Below are 17,741 nucleotides of genomic sequence, written 5' to 3' on the forward strand. Positions count from 1 at the left end.
TCCAGCTGTTGTCTTTGTGGCTGGTAGTCTAGAGTTGTAGAGCAGCATTGTTTGGTTAGAGCAGAAACAAAGACATTTATGAATCCGTCTCTTCTTCTCTTGCTCTCTAACTCGTCTGTAAACATGTGTGGGGAAACTCAATGTTAAAGCCTACAGCTGGAGGGGGAGGGGAGGGGTGAAGCTGGTGGTTGTGAGTCTGTGAAAGTGAATCCTGCCGGTGCCATAGCTGCTGAAAACGTACTTAGTGCAGACACAAAACGTCCATCAGCTTCAAAGTGTGTCAGAAAAATGTCCACATGAGAGAGAGAGGTCCCATTTTTGTTGTTGTGCACAAATCATTGAACAACAAAATTGTGACTGTTAAATTTTGTTATCTTTGACATTTTTCATAGATTTCATAGAACTGTGTTTTAGTGACAGGCTGCTAGCATTAAAGTGTCTAAAGATGCTTGATCCTTTGAGTTTGGAGTATTTTTATATTTGAAACAAATTCCTCTGTCAGCTACAAGGACTGAAACTGAGTGAAAAAGCAGCCAGTATCCAAAGAGAAGCTTCAGAAAGCTTCTGCTGTTTCTTAAGATTTTAATTTGAAAAGAAAAAAGTGTTGTGATTTGATTCCAAGGAGACAAAGAAGTTAGTGGTGGCTCAAGACTTTTGCACAGTACTGTGTAATTTTTCATAAAAACAGGCATCACATGCGGTCAAAATAAGATAAGATAACCTTTATTAGTCCCACACGTGGGAAATTTGTTTTGTCACAGCAGGAAGTGGACAGTGCAAAAGTTATGAGGCAAAAATTAGAATACAATAAGAATAAATACAGTACACAACTGTACAGAATAGAATAAAATACTATATACAGTCTGCAAAGCAAAAACTCCCCTGAGTACTTCCAAACCATCCCAACAGTTTATCAGTTACCACGACAACAGGAAGAAGAAAATTACTTAATCAAGGTTCCACACATCCGGAAAGACAAACATCATATAAACAAAACATTCCTACATCCTCAGATCTTTTTTTTTTTTTTTTCTGTCTGTCCCGTTTGGCTCTTTTGCCATCAGAATTGTTGTCTAAAGGCAAAGAAAGATGCCCAACGGATTTACTTTACCAAATTGACCATCCCAGCGTTGCCGTAATGCTCCATTTTATTCACCTTTTATTGTTTATTTTATTTTCACTTACTGAATACGGGACAGACTTGACTGGGGGAAAGAAGGGGAGAAAGAAAGAGGGAAAGAGAAACAGCTGAGAAGAGGGACGAGGGAAGAGGGAGAAGGGCAAAAAACAAAAACCAACAGAAAAAAAAAGAAAAAAAATGCATATATCGATCACCTGGATCACCTGCTGAGAAAGAAAAAAGAAACAAGCAGAAGAAAATGAGAGCAACATAATAAACAACATCACAATGATATATGGGAATATGACAGTAAATACTAAATGTTAAACATTATTGTGCAGCACATAAGATCAACAGAACACAGTGTGCTTTGAGGTAGGAGCCAAAAAGGGTGTAGTTTGTGGGTGTGATCACCCGTGTGTACACCTGTGAGCATGGACGTGCTTGTTTTTTAAAAGGTTCATTCGTGTAATGATCTGCTAGAGCATAGGTGTCAAACTCTGGCCCGCGGGCCAAATTTGGCCCGCAGCCTACTTACATTTGGCCCGCGAAGCCATACCAAATTACTGTCAGAGCTGGCCTACTGGTATTATACAGCTAATATATATATTGTTTAGTACTAAGCTTTGCTTGTTCCATATTCAGTTTTTCAGCAAAACGTGTTTGAGTCCATAAGAAAAATTCATTCTTATATCTGGAGGAATAAATATATTTCAATAAATATTAACGTTAGCCCGCGACTTTGTTCCAGTTTTGAATTTTGGCCCACTGTGTATTTGAGTTTGACACCCCTGTGCTAGAGGGTGTGGGGGGGCCACAGCCCCGTCCTCCAGGGCATGAAGCAGGTATGGAGGAGATCAAGACTCCAGACATCCAGAGGCCCCCAGAACACAAGAGACCAAGGAAGACCAACAGAGGGGCAGCCGCGCCACTGTCCCAGAAAGAGCTGAGGAGAGTCCCAGATGAGGGCTCACTCAGCAGCCGCGGAGCAGAAGCCAGGGGGGTTGCAGTGACGCGACCGTGAGCTCCGCCGGCAGCCAGCTGTGCCTGACTGACCGAGCCCCAGGCCGAGAGGCCGGGGGCACCCCACCTCCGAAGTGGCCCGAGCAAGCCCCAGGCTCCAGGCCCCGATAAGCAGGCGCCAAGGAGTGAGCCGGTGTGTACCTGGACGCCCACCCACAGACACAAAGAACCACCAACGCACCGATGTCTGAGGGAGTCCGCCACTGGCAGGGGAAGTGGTGGTAGGGGGAGATAGGCCTCCAAACCTTGGAGGGCCTGAGATGTCCCCAGAGAAAATTCCTCAGATCTGATACATTAAGTGTTCCAGGAAACTCCAGTTTTTGTAGCGTGGATCATGTTTCTTTTTTTGTTTGTTAATTCTTTCTTGACATTTTGCTTTCAGTTATTTCTTAGTGTTTATATATCTTTATTTTCTTATTCCTGATGTGAGTTCCTGTCATGGTATTTTATGCTCTCAGTTGTCCGCGTCCATTCAAGAGTTCTTTAGGTTTATGTGTGTTTTTTGGGTTCATGACTTAAATTTCATTTTGAGATGTTTGGTTTTCTGTTTGAGCTGCATTGCCTTCTGCTTATCTGGTTTCCTGGAAGAGTTTCCTGTTGTTTAAGATTCTTTGACCTGCAGTAGTTTTGTACTTTGAGATTTCAGCTTTAAAGCTGCTCTTTTGGGTTTATGTTTTTTCTACTGAATCTTGCATTTAGGCTCCATCTCCTACCTACCAAACAATCTTTGATGAAAACTTGACTGAATTAGTGAGATTTGAAATAAAACTGGAAATCGCTGACCAGAAGATTTCCTTTCTTGTCCCTCCTCTGAGGTCAGAGCCTGGAAGATGTTTAAAACCCTCTGGTTTTCTGCATCCCCCATCCCCTTACTTTAGTGTTCCCGGTCGAACTTGACTGGTCCTTGTTAACTGCTCTTAAGTTATCACAAAGAACATTTCTCACCATTTTTATTCAAATTTCTTTAGCTGTGTCTCAAAGCAGTGTTTAACACGAATAAATAGACATCAAATAACTGCAGTGAAAATACAAACAGGCACTGAAAATGAATTACAAAATGAACATTTAATGTAAAAAATAAATTGAAAACTTAAGACCAAACTCAACATGAAGCCTTGTGTGTATGTGTGAGTGTGCTTGTGTGTGTTTGTCTGTGTGTGTTTCTGTGTGTGGGCATGTGTATGTTTGTGTGTGCATGTGTATTCATGCACATGACTGGTATGTGATACTCAGGTGAGGTGGGCCTTGCAAACATATTTGCAGCATCTTAGGCTTGTTTTGTTGTCTCTAGGGGCACAGAGCTCACAGCGCTTCCTTTACAGCCAATTTAATTTGTGCTTGATGCATAAAGTTAAAAGATTAAAACTAATGAAACAAATTTTAAAAAGAGACTTTTAAAAAAATGTAATTACATTTTATATAATGGATTATGCATAAAAATAGAATTGGACTAAAGGTCTATTGCTTTATTATCTATTCAGATTGTGTATCATGTTTTTTAAAAGTAGCTAAGTTACTAATTATTTTTGAAAATAAGTCGTCAGTAAAGTTACGTGATTACATTTTGGAGAAGTAATCAGTAATTAATTACTAATTACTAATTACAAGTAACTAGACCAGGGTCGGCAACCCGCGGCTCCGGAGCCACATGCGACTCTTTAGTCTTTATTTTGCGGCTCCGGGTGGTTTGGGAAAATAAATTAGAAGTATTTAGCTAAAGTGTATTTCATTTGTGTTTAGTTCTTTTTTTAACTTGTAGTTCTAAATTGGAAGATTATTGTAATTTTGAAATATAAGAATAAAATTATATCTTATTATTTTTTCATCGCTGAAAATAAGTGTCACACTCGCGGAAGCTGGTATACCCGCTGAAATGCCATGCATTTATCGAGACTTTCGACCCCAGGTGCCTTCGGATCCACATTATGTAAGCAGCTATTCTCCACCATGAAATATATTAAAAACAAACACTGCTCACGCCTCACAGATGACAGCCAGTCCTGCGTAAAGATGAAAGCCCAGATTTGCAGACGCTGTGCGCAGAGGTTCGGGACCATAAGTCTTATTGTAAACATATCACGACAGACCCGACGATGTTTCCATGAACTCGCTTTTCAGCATCTCTTTATTGACCACTTTTCACACACGGTTGCTGTACGCATACAGCCGGCTGTAGCTTTTCAGCCTATAGCCCGACACATACCAACACAACAGCAGAGAGAGCACAGACTTTAAGGCGGCGAGGCGTGATTGCGGGTGCCGCTCAGGTGCGTCCGACTCCCATACAGCGGCACTGCAGACCACGCCCCACCACACACATTAACCAGGTAAAATGCATATTTAGGCAGAATTTTGCAAGTCCTTTTTTTTTTAGCAGCATTGTGCTTTTTTTTCAATTATTTTTTTAAAAGTCAGGTCAAGGCTCCAAAAGCCCAAAGGCGATATAAGGGTGGCGGCTCACAACAGTTTTTGTTTGCTACATGGATCATTTTAGTTCAGCTGGGTGTCTTTCCTTTTGTTATATTTCTTTAAGAGTTCAAAATGTGTTAATTACATAAATAAAATGTAATTTTCTCGGTAGCACTTCATGGATTTCATAAGCAACACACTGTAGTTGCTCTGTGGATTCTTTTAAAAAGCAGTTAAAAACTTTTCTGTTCAAACAAGCCTTTTGTTAATCTACGTATTTTATATTCTTTACATTATTTACATTTGATATTTTACATTGTGTATAATGTCTATTGATTGTATTGTTTATTTTAATATTTGTGTACAGCTCTTTGTAACTGCCTGTCTGTGAAAAGCGCTTAATAAATAAACTTTACTTACTTACTTTAGTTGTTCACACAAAGCATAAAGGTAAAAAACAAAACATATGCAGTGTTATCTTCATTTTAGATTTCAAAAAGTATTTGCGCCTCCCAGTGTTTTCTTTAATGGAAACCGGGTCCAAGTGGCTCTTTGGGTGTTAAAGGTTGCAGACCCCTGAACTAGACCAACACTGCTGAGCAGTGACTGTTTGCTGATCTGGGCTGTTGTACATGGAGTGGTTACGGAAAGTCTGATAGCATCAGCATCACTGTGTCATATATCCTGTCCCTTCCTACAACCTTGTGTGTCATCATTAGTAATGCATTAGTAATCCAGTTTTGAGATCCCTTCCCAGACGCCTAAACGCCCACTCACATCCTGGGCCATCTGACCTCAGGAAATCGCATGATAGGATAGGGCCAGGTTTCACGATGAGCTCACCCGAAACCCTGGCTGATTGTGACCCACACCCGTTTTCACACCTCGGCTCATGGGATTAGGTAGAGGATCATCAGGGGGTCCTTTTGTCCCTCTTTGGGGGGAAACTCCCACTGGGTTTAAATCTGGGACTCCGCCTTTTGACCTTAGAACTGAAGAAGCTTCTCGGATGAGAGGTGAAACGTGGGTGGCTCTGTGGTTCCCGACAAGATGGCAGCCTGAAAAGAGTTGCTCTGCAACTTGCACACTGAAAATAGTTATAGTAATAGCATGCACCGTCTTTTTTGGAACACTGTGTACTGGCACATGTATGTGAAATGCCTTTAAATAACTAGCCCTCGTGAAGTAATGCGGAAATGGCAAACTAGAAGGGCACAGCGTGCTAAAAACCTCCGCCTGAATAACAAGCTAAAACTACTAAGAAAATGGATGCCTACGTCAGCAGGCCTCAGGAAGACCCAGCCGTTGCGAAGGTGTAGTCTCGAGAGGAGAATTAACATTAAACGAGTTGGTTGCTGAGTTAAGAATCATTCGGACATCGACAAATAGTATTGAAAAATACACGAAACAGATAAAAACGACTGTTCAGGAGATCGAAGGTAAAATTAATGCGTTGAGTGCCCACATGGAAGAAGTGGAAAGTCGGGTTGCAACTCTTGAGGAGGCAACCCGTGCGTCAGAGCAACAATTACTCACTATTCAAGAAGAAATTGAGAACTTACGGAACCATATTGAAGATCTGGACAACAGAGGACGGTGCTGTAATATCAGGATAATTGGTATACCCGAGTTAATAGAAGGAGAGGATATGATCAAGTTCTTACAGCAGGAGATCCCCATAATGTTGGATTTAACTTTGGAGCCCCGTACGCTAGAAATATAGCGAGCACATCGTGTTCCTATGGGTCCGCCGAAACAGAGTAGGAAAGAGGGAGAACGACTGCGGCCTGTTATGGTTAACTTACTCCGTTACCGGGATAAGGGGGACATCCTTCGGGCAGCCAGAGAGAAAGGCCAGATTCTATGGCGTGGGGTGAAGATAATGTTTTTTCCGGATTACTCCCGACGAACCATGGACCGGCGCATGTCTTTTAAACAAATCAAGTTGGAGTTGAAAGAAAAAGGAGTGGAATACTCGCTGCTCTTCCCCGCCACTCTAGAAATAAAACGCAATGGAGCAGGGCACAGATTTTCTTCACCGGAGGAGGCTGCAAAATTTATTAACAATATGTTCCCTTAAGATAAGTGACACTTTCTGCCTTTTTTTGTTTTGTTTTGTGATCAGGGATGGTGAAGTACTTTACCATATGTAAGTGTGTTTAACGTATTGTTAGATGGGTTTGGTGTAGGGATTTTCTTTTTTTTCTTTTTACTTGACTAATTTAAATATCCCTATAAACTACTAGTTATATGCTGGGTTGCTTGCCAGGCACCGGTGACCACCAACCCTGGGTTTTCCAGAGTTAGCAAGAATTAGTCTTGCTTTTTGTTTTTTCCTTTTTTCTGGCTGGAGTTTTGCTGGAGCTGTTTTCAGTTTGTTTCTATTTATTTTGAATGCTTGTATTTAAAAAATGGTTTATCTTCACATAAAACCACCCTCTACAATGGATATATTTATGAATTGAAGTATTATATGGAATTCCACATTGTTACATGGATAGACAGACAGATTTCAAAATACCCAGCTGGAATGTTAAGGGGTTGAATAACGGGATTAAGAGGAAGAAAATATTAACATATTTAAAGTTATCAAAGGTTGATATAGCCTTTATTCAAGAACCGCACATGTGTAAGTCAGAAGCCTTAAAACTTAAATGTTCCTGGGTAGGTAAAGTCTTTTCCAGTTCTGGAACTGGTAAAAGTAGGGGAGTGTCGGTTCTGATTCATAAAGCAGTTAGCTTTACTGAAACAAAAGTAATAACAGATAAGGAAGGTAGATTTATATTGGTTTATGGAGAACTACTGGACACACCAATAATTTTATGTAATATCTATGCACCTAATGCGGACATACCCGCCTTTTTTCATAGCCTGTCACAGTATCTTTTGGAATTAGAAGGTGCACAAATAGTGGTAGGAGATTTTAATCAAATACTGGATCAAGACCTAGATAGATCACTTCCTAGGAGAGGCACAGAGAGTAAATCTGTAGTTGCCATAAGGCAGATGACCTCAGATTTGGGTCTGAATGATATTTGGCGGATAATGCATCCAGAAGGCAGGGAATATTCCTTTTACTCCCCGCCTCATAATGTTTATACTAGAATCAACTACTTTCTTATTTCTGAAGTCTTAGTGAATAACTCTATAGATTCAAGTATTGGTAATATAGTATTCTCAGACCATGCGCCAATTTTTCTATGTCTTGGAAATATTTTACAGATTCCTCAAAGCTGCAGATGGTGTTAAATATAAGTTGAATGTACTGTACAACAGAAAGGCAGAAAATGCTTTATTTCGCATTAGTCAAGCATATTGGGAAATGGGAGAAAAGCCGAGTCGTTTATTAGCATACCGTCTTAAACAGAAAGACAGTATGAACCATATCCCAGGCATACGACAATCAGATGGGGTTATTTCAACTTCTATTAGACATATAAATGATGGATACAGGGCCTTTTACAATAATCTTTATTCTACACAAGGTAGTTTAGATGAACAGAAATTCGAAGCATTCTTTACTGATTTAAACCTGTCACAGCTTTCTACTACTGACCAGCAGATTATAGATGCTCCAATTACAGTGGAGGAGATTACCTGTGCAATTAACAGTGTGCCACTTAATAAAGCTCCAGGATTAGATGGGTTACCATTGGATTTCTATAGAGCATTTGAGGATATGTTAAATCCCCTGTTGCTCAATGTTTATAATGAGGTGTTCAAAGTACCTCAGTCAATGCACTCTGGACTTATAACATTTATTCTTAAAACTGGGAAAGACCCTTTAGACCCAAGTGGTTACCGCCCTATATCTTTGCTGAATTCTGACCGAAAAATCTTGGCAAAGGTCTTAGCGGGTCGATTTAAAGTAGTAATGTCGGAAAAAAAATCATGCAGACCAATCTGGTTTTGTTCCAAACTGCTATGGTTCAGATAATATTAGGCGGTTGGTTAATTTGCAAAATTATGTATATGATTCAGTATATCCAACAGTGGCCCTAATGCTGGATGCTGCAAAAGCTTTTGATTTTGTTGAGAGGGATTATCTTTTTAAGACATTAGAAAAGTTTGGTTTTGGTGATATTTTATCAGGTGGATAAAGATATTATATGATTCGCCTTCAGCGCAAGTATTGACGAATGGGCTCATATCAGATCTTTTCCTTTTACAGAGATCCACAAGACAGGGTTGTCCCCTTAGCCCCGGTCTTTTTGTAATTGCTATAGAGCCTCTGGTACAAAAACTGAGAAATAATGTAAATATATTTGAAATTTCGATGGGTAATAGTCAACATAAGCTTCTATTATATGCAGATATGATATGATATGATATGTTGTTACTTATGACACAGCCTGGGAAGTCAATTCCAGCCCTATTAGAATGTATAGAAAGCTTTACGCTGCTTTCAGGGTATCGCGTCAACTGGGATAAATCAGAGGCAATGCCTATGTCAGGACACTGCCCCCATACTTTATTTAAACAGTGGGAGTTCCAGTGGTTCGTGAATGGTTTGAGGTATTTGGGGATACAAATTACCTCGGATTACACTAAGATGGTTCGAGCAAATATGGAGCCAATGTTTGAAAGAATAAAAATGGAATTTGGTAGCTGGTCCAGAGTGCGTCTCACAATATCGGGTAAAATTAGTTGTGTTAAGATGATGACTGCACCCATGATCTTTTATATTTTATCTAATATTCCATTACACATTCTAGATAAGTATTTCAAAGATTTAGACTTTTTGATCCGGCAGTTTCTTTGGGGTAGCTCACCGCATCATTTAAGTATTAAGAAACTTCAAGCGAGTGCAAAACAAGGAGGTTTTTCATTGCCTAATTTCCAATGGTATTATTGGGTGATGAACGTGAAACAACTTAGAGCTTGGTTACCTACTGCACCAGTTAAACCCATCTGGTCACATATAGAGATGGAAGTTAATGGCGGTATTTCTCCTTGGAGGGAGCTGTTTGATACCAGTCATAAAACTACCCATCCTATAATTGCAAACGCGAAGACATTGTGGTGTAAATTACATAGGGCAGGTCACTGGGACTTTATTAAATCACCTTCGGCAACCTTATGGGGGAATAAAAGAATTTTAATTGGAGGGACATCGGTTGACTGGTTACAGTGGCGTAAAGCAGGCATCCTTAATGTATCAGATTTATTTGACTGTGGGACTAAATGTTTTTTAAGCTTTGATAAAATTGTGGAGTTATATAAGTTGAAGCGTAATCAATTCTGGAGATATGTCCAAATACATAGTTCATTATCGAAGTGGCTGGGAAGCCCCTTGAGTTGTCCTGTGGGCAGCCCTGTGAAAGTCCTGCTCTCAAGATCACCCTTGGGTAAAGGCATTACCTCTAAGATTTATGACTTATTGCAAGAACGGTCAGCTGACCCTCTCCTTAAAGTTAAGGGCTACTGGGCCCAGGACATGGCATTGGACATATCTTCAGTTGAATGGGATTCATGTTTTCAAAATGTTAATACTATGTATAAAGAAACAGGCAGTAGATTTATTCAACTTAAGATAATCCATAGGTGGCATCGAACACCGCAACAATTGTATAAATGGAACCTGGCCTGTATGGACAAATGTTGGAGATGTGATGGTCAAAATGCTTCGATTTTACATATCTCATGGAGCTGTTCGGCACTTCGGGATTGGTGGGAAAATATAATGGAGGTAATTTTCAGTGTTTTAAAAAGGAGATTTGGTATCTCACCAAAACTGTCCATACTTGGTATAACCACAGAACTTTCTGCTGGAGATTTTTCCAGTTATACAAAAAGATGGATTATTTTGGCTCTTACTATGGCCAAACGGGTCCTGTTAAGACATTGGTGGAAAAAGAACCCCCCTCCCTATGAAGAGTGGCTAGACAATAGCTAAGTTGGCGTCTTACAAAAAAGTGACTTATGGTTTATTAGATAAATTGCATCAATAAGATTGTATTTGGTCCCCCTTTACAAGCTGGCTTTCTGTAACTTGAAGAACAGAGGAGTAATGACACAGTGGTGGTGTGGGGATTGGTGTGCGAAGAAAGAATAGGATAACTTCCCTTTGATTTGGTTTTTGTTTTGGTTTATGTTGTTGTTGTCTTTTGTTTTTTTGTTGGGTTTTTTTTTGTTGTTTTTTTTTTTTAACTATTTAATTATGTTGTTATCCTTAAGTTCTGTTATTGAAGTTTAAAACGAAATAAATAAAAATTGTTGATGACAAAAAAAAAGAACAGAAGAAGCTTCTCGGATGAGAGGTGAAACGTCTTCAAGCAACTTAAACGAGTCCAGACGCTTTTCTTTCCAAGCTCCTTAGACTACAAATAGCATCCTAACATATGTATTGGGATGCTCTAGATGAGTAAGGCTGGTGTGAAGTGTGATTGAGACTGCATCGTCTTTTAATCTGTTCCTGCAGTAAGCAAACTGTAGGCTGTCCAGGTCAGCAGGGATGTTGGCCTTGTTGTGTGAAAGAACGAGTCTCTCAAAACACTTCATGATAATTGGTGTCAGAGCGACCGGGCGATAGCCATTCAGACATTTTACTGACTGTCTTTTAGGCACAGGAATGATGGTAGTTGATTTGAGGTATGTTGGGACTGCAGCCTGCTGCAGAGACAGATTGAAGGTGTTGGTAAACACCCCCGCCAGTTCAATCAATCAATCAATCAATCAATCAATCAATCAATCAATCAATCAATCAATCAATCAAAGCTTTATTCGCCACATGCAGATTGCCCTGCAGTGAAATGCCCCCCGACCTTACACACACAACACAGACATTAAATGGGGATACAAGTCGGAGATCGATAGCGTTACAGAAAAACACCGAAATGTGCACTACAATGGGAAATTACAAGAGGAAAAACAAGAGACCTCTACTCATGCTGTGCTTCCATGGTAGGACAGCATGAGAACAGGAAACAAAAAAACTCCTCTGCACAAAAGGCACATAAAGGTCCACAGCACAACATTGTGAAAGACATGACAAGCCACAGGATTGGGTGGGGGGTGAGGAGTAAGCGAACACAGCAGCCGCCCTGCACAGCGCTACCATTCGAGCGTGGCACACAGACCCGCCGTGTTCCCCCGCAGGAAACAAACATCGAAGGCGTTTGGAAAGGGAGGGGGATGAGTGTGTGCTTATCAGTGTAAGTGTATGTGTGTTGTTCAGCTCCAGCCTTGAGACCACCGCAGCTGGCGCCAAAGGGGTATCCGCATAAGTGATGGTGGTTTTTACTTTAGTGCGAACAGCTCATATGAATTTCAATGCAGTTCTACAGTCCAACACTGGTCTCTCAATCTCCCGTTGGAGAGCTGCGAGCTTCACCATACTTGCGTTCTGTGATGTTGTCATTTCTTGTGCTCAAGGAGCCGATTTCTGAAAACTCATGGCAGTGTGCCTCCCCGAGATGTCATCCAATTTGCGCCCAGAGATGTTATTCCGAGCTAGCCCTTCCGAGATGTATCCAGTCTCAAAGTCAAAGTCAACTTTATTTGTCAATTCTGCCACATGTACAGGACATACAGAGAATAGAAATTTCGTTACTCTCAAACCCTAGATGAAATAGCAAATGAACATTTCAATATAAGAGAGTGATTAAAAAATGCAAATAAAATAATTAAAAAGTAAAAATTTAAATAAATACAATACAATTTAACAAGAAAGCTATGCAATATACAATATACAATATTCAGGTAAGGGTAAATGACATTGAGTGTAAACCAGGCAGAGTAGTGCAAATAGGCAAATAGTGCAAATGTAGATTTAGTAATATATGGTAAGAGATAGTGTAACAACAAAGTCTTATGAGGTAATGGCAGTCCAATGCTCCACAAAGTGACTGGTAACTGGTGCAGGCCAGTGAGTGAGTCAGAGAGTGAGTGTGTGTGTGTGTGTATGTGACAGAGTTCAGTGAGACCATGGAGGAGAAGAGGGGAGAGGGGGCAGAATCGGGAGGGAGTTAAGCTTCCTGACAGCCTGATGGATGAAGCTGTCCTTCAGTCTGCTGGTCCTGGCCTGGAGACTCCGCAGTCTCCTCCCTGACGGCAGCAGCTTGAAGAAGCTTTGCATTGGGTGCGTGGGATCAGCCGCTATGCAAAGGGCTTTTTTAGTGAGACGGGTGCTGTAAATGTCCTGGAGGGAGGGGAGAGAGACACCAATGATCCTCTCTGCAGCTCTCACTATGCGTTGGAGGGTTCTATGACAGGACGCATTGCAGGCTCCAAACCACACTGCAGCTCGACAGGATGCTCTCGATGGTGCCTCTGTAGAAAGTGTACATGATGGGGGCTGGTGCTCCTGCTCTTCTTAGTTTGCGGAGAAAGAAGAGACGCTGCTGTGATTTCTTGGCCAGTGCTGTGGTGTTGTACGTCCAGGAGAGATCCTCTGTGATGTGCACACCCAAGAACTTGGTGCTGCTCAGTCAGAGTCAGAGATCTTATTCTGAGCATTCACAGCAGCCGTAGCCTCTCCAAGATCTTATCCGTGCTGCACTCAATGAGCCCATTTTGAGAAACTCACGCCTCTCCCATCGTTCCAATCCCAGCGGGCAGCCTTGTGGGGGTTTGAACAGCCGGTTCCGCTTTCTTAATTCTTCGATAAGTCAGGGCCAAGCCAGCTCCTGTTACCATGGTTCCGAATAGGTAGATATCTTCAGCACTCAGGCTCACCGAAGCCCAAACTTCTCGTTGAGAAAGGGGTGTCAATTGTATTTAGGGACCAGTTGATCCAATCCATAATTCCTCTTTTAGGTTTTAGAGAACAGACTGTGAGAGAGTGTTCCAGGGAAAAGTAAAAAAACACGAGATAAGACAAGGACATGAGGAGCTAAGCAGGGAAGATAAGGGAGAGGAGAGGAGAAAAGTGCGACCGCCTTTGCTGAGAGCCAAAGAGAAAGTCATGCGCCGAAGTCATGGTCGGCGCATGACTTCAGCATTCGTCCTGGAACCCTGTCTGGTTCTGCTTTGTTGACATCGATCCTCCTCAGCGTGGATCTCACCTGATGGCATTCAAAGACAGGTACCGGCTCCTCTATGGGTAATGGTGTTGTCTGGGTTCCCATGCTGTTGGAGCAACCATCAAAGCGGGCAAAGAACTGGTTCAGGGTGTCAGGAAGCGTGTTATCATTGCTGGATAACGAGGGAGTCGTCGTATACTCCGTTAGGGATTTGATGCCTTTCCACATGCTACAGGGGTTGTTAACCTCAAAACGCATCTCAATGCATTGCTGGTATCTGCGTTTTGCTGCTTTAATGCCCTCTTTGAGATATTTCCAAGCATTTCTATAAGCCAGCCTGTCCCCTGACCTGTAGGCAGCGTTCCTCACATAATGATGTGGTCACAGTTTTTCCAAGTTAGAACAGTTGTTGAGTAAATGAAATTATCGAATGTTACAAAATATAACAACACATCTCTACATATACAAATATGCATCATGTGCTGTGTGAAATGGACAGGATAGAAAACCCAAAATGGTGACTCACTGACAAAACTAAACTTAAGGCACAGCTTTATTGCTGGAATTAATACAAAAACAAAACTGGAACTAAAGAAGCATGCTTTTACGGTATACCTTTTTTTTTCTTATACTATTTTTACTGTTTCATTTGATATGCTTTTATTCCCATGTGAAGCACTTTGAAATAACTTCCTCTTTTAAAAAGCGCTATATGAATAAATTTTACTTACTAACACACAGCTGTTAAACAAGGCAGATTGCGATGACAGAGGGAGACACAGACACTAAATTTTGTAGAATAACATTTTAAGTTTATTTTAAATATATGTTTTTTTATTATATTAAATTTAAAGCGTGAATGGAAGTCTTTCTAATTTTAAGTAATGATATTTAAATTATAAAAGGTAGATTTTTGTTTTGTTAAGACATTTTTCAGTTTTTCATATTATTTACGTGTCTTTGATTCTGAAGAACGTGAACACTGCTGATAGTGGAACATACAAGTGTGGTGTTTTCATGAGAGAAACACGCTCATGGAAGAACAGCATCATCTACCTGACTGTTGTTGATCCTCCAGGTGAGTGAGTAGAGTTGAGTGTGTGTGTGATCAGAGGTGAAGCTGCTTCCTGGTTGTTGATGTTTGTTTGTTGTATGGATGAGCTGGTGGATGTCAGAGGTAGACAGATGTTTCTCCAGCTGGTGAAAACGTACTTAGTGCAGACACAAAACGTCCATCAGCTTCAAAGTGTGTCAGAAAAATGTCCACATGGTGACTGATGGATGAGAGAGGTCCCATTGTTGTTGTTGTACACAAATCATTGAACAACACAAACACTTAGAGCTGCTTTCAGTGCTGCCTGTTTTGTTACTGCACACATTTCTGATGGTCCTACAGTCCAACGTAGCAAACATCTCCCTGAAGCCTTTTCCTTAGAGACCAAAGGTTGGATCAGAGCGAGCAGCTGAAAGGACACATCTATGAATGCAGTCAGAGACTTTCTCACAACCTCACACTTCATCTCATCAGGTTTAGACTCAGGTTCTCTGTTAGTCACTGAGATTACAGACTCACACATTTATAATAATGTAGATCAGCAGTAATAATAAAACACACAGGTCTGCAGTAACTGTGTCAGTCTGCTCCACTTTGCTGTTTGTCTCTCCAGGTCAGATTAAGCTGTTAGAAACCAGAAGTTCAGAAGAATAATTTTCATATTGATTCAGTTTGTCTGTGTGTGTGAAGGCATCATCAGGGTAGATGGAGTTTGTGTGAGCTCAATGTCTCTCACTGTAATCTAGAGCTGGGCGATGAAATGATAAAGATCATTATTGCAAAATGACATTTTCTCAATGGAAACATGAAACATACTCAATAGAATCTATTTCCTCTTTGTTTTGACAGGTAACATGAAAGTTCAATAACAATAAAAATAGCATCACTCTGAACCAATCACATGGCAGGAATAGAGTTAGAGTCACATTAGGTTAGACTGAAGCTGAGTGTAGGAGGAGCAGCCGACAGCTGCACATGTGCAGATGCTGCTGCAGTCACACACACCAGTGTGACAGGAGTGTGAGAGAGATTAAAGAAAAAGAGACAACAGAACATGTTCAACTATGAAAACTCGACTTTAAAACATTTAAATAGCTGCTGGATGTTCAGAAGTTCATTAAATCCAACATGACTAAAAACTCAAATGTCAAAGGAAATAAACAAAATATTTAAAGTCAGTCATTCTGATCATAATTGTACTTTGACCTTTAACCTCTCTGCTCTGTGTTGTTTCCTCTTTCAGAGCAGAAAAACATCACAGCTGAGTCTGGACAGGACGTCACTCTGACATGTCGAGCTCCAAACAACAACATCAAATCTGTACATTGGAGCAGAGCTGACCTGACAGATGAATATGTGCTTTTGTATCAGGATGATCAGTTTGATCCAGAAAATCAGCATCTGTCTTTTAAGAAGCGGGTGGATCTGCATGACAGACAGATGAAGGATGGAGACATGTCTTTGATTCTGAAGGATGTGAACACTGCTGATAGTGGAACATACGAGTGCCGTTTTTTCATTAAAGAAACACGCTCATGGAAGAACAGCATCATCCTCCACCTGATTGTTGCTCCTCCAGGTGAGTGAGTAGAGTTGAGTGTGTGTGTGATCAGAGGTGAAGCTGCTTGCTGGTTTGTTGATGTTTGTTTGTTGTATGGATGAGTTGGCGGATGTCAGAGGTAGACAGATGTTTCTCCAGCTGTTGTCTTTGTGGCTGGTAGTCTAGAGTTGTAGAGCAGCATTGTTTGGTTAGAGCAGAAACAAAGACATTTATCAATCAGTCTCTTTCTCATGATCTGCAGTTTGTCTGTAAACATGTGTGGGAAAACTCAATGCACCCGCAGGAGGAAGCTTTACAGTTGGGTGCAATATGTGCCATGCGGCAGCCGTAAGTGGACGCCCCTTACAGACCAATCCCTGGCAAATTAGACCAGCAATTGGGACATTGAATTTCACCTCTCTGTTAGGCAAGGAGCCTTTATTAGTGCATGAGGTCGAGATGTACTGGCTAGACATAGTCAGGCTCACCTCAACGTATGGCTTGGGCTCAACTGGAGAGGCGCTGGACTCTGTCTCAGTCTGGAGTTGCCCTTGGTGAGTGGTGGCGGGCTGGGGTGCGTACCCTAGTATCCCCTCAGCATGCTTCCTATATGTTGAGGCTTCTACCGCTGCATGAGATACTTTGGTCCCTGTGCCTTCCGGCTGGGGAATGAGTCCATTGCGTTTTTCCTTTTCAGTCACCTCTCTGCATTGAATCATACTTGCTATTAATCTGTCTCTCTTCAAAAGCATGTCGTTATCCTGTCTTCCTTCTCTCACCCCAACCGGTCGCAGCAGATGGCCCCGCCCCTCCCTGAGCCTGGTTCTGCCGGAGGTTTCTTCCTGTTAAAAGGGAGTTTTTCCTTCCCACTGTCGCCAAAGTGCTTGCTCATAGGGGGTCATATGATTGTTGGGTTTTTCTCTGTATCTCTTATTTTAAGGTCTACCTTACAATATAAAGCACCTTGAGGCGACTGTTGTTGTGATTTGGCACTTTATAAATAAAATTGAATTGAATTGAATTGAATTGAATTGAATTGAATTGAATTGAATTGAATTGAAGATGCTGCTGCCTGCATTATGTTTCAGGCCTGAAATGCTGACTTACAGAAAGTGTCCTTAAAAACTTCAAAACATCTGTCTTGACTTTCTATGTGACAGCAGTACAGCACTGATCCCTCAGGGTTCAATCACTGGACTGTATTCACAGTCTGATCACAGTTTTCTGTTCCAATCAGAGGTGAGAAACAGAGATTTTATCTAAGAGAGTTTAAACAAAGAAAAACAACTTCAACAGTAAAATCATCTAACATTGATGATAAAAAACACATGTCAGTTGTCATCATTTAATTGATTTAACTTATGCTGGGATGACCTGAAATTGTCCTTTTTTAAAATATTTGTTGCTATAATTTGTGACACAAACGAAAGAATATTCCTCTTTAAATATTAAATATAATTAAGTAATAATTTTAGCCAGTTTTTATTTCCTTTTTTTCAGCATCTTTGTGTTTGTCTCTGCAGGTGAGATTTACTGCTAGAAACTGACGATGAGTGAAGAGTATCAGCCTGTTAACATGTCAATAACAATGTGTGTGAAAGTGATACAAGGCTAAATGGAGACTGTGTGGAT

General features: G+C 40.9%; 1 protein-coding gene across 3 annotated transcripts in view; it reads left to right on the forward strand.

Annotated features, from left to right (window-relative positions):
* The window catches only part of LOC120741886 (neural cell adhesion molecule 2-like), a 32,233-nt gene extending 16,009 nt beyond the window's left edge, over positions 1 to 16,224 (forward strand). Inside the window, exons 6-7 of one of the 3 annotated variants that reach the window (XM_040044982.1) lie at positions 14,488 to 14,593; positions 15,813 to 16,224. In XM_040044982.1, the coding sequence (XP_039900916.1) occupies positions 14,488 to 14,593; positions 15,813 to 16,156 (450 nt within the window). In that variant the 3' untranslated portion in view covers positions 16,157 to 16,224. The remainder of the gene's footprint in view (positions 1 to 14,487; positions 14,594 to 15,812) is intronic. The other 2 variants (XM_040044984.1, XM_040044985.1) reach the window with 2 other exon arrangements.
* Positions 16,225 to 17,741: the final 1,517 nt, after the last annotated feature.

This window comes from Simochromis diagramma, unplaced genomic scaffold (assembly GCF_900408965.1).
Source record: "Simochromis diagramma unplaced genomic scaffold, fSimDia1.1 OVJJ01000104.1, whole genome shotgun sequence".
In the NCBI taxonomy this organism is placed as follows: domain Eukaryota; kingdom Metazoa; phylum Chordata; class Actinopteri; order Cichliformes; family Cichlidae; genus Simochromis; species Simochromis diagramma.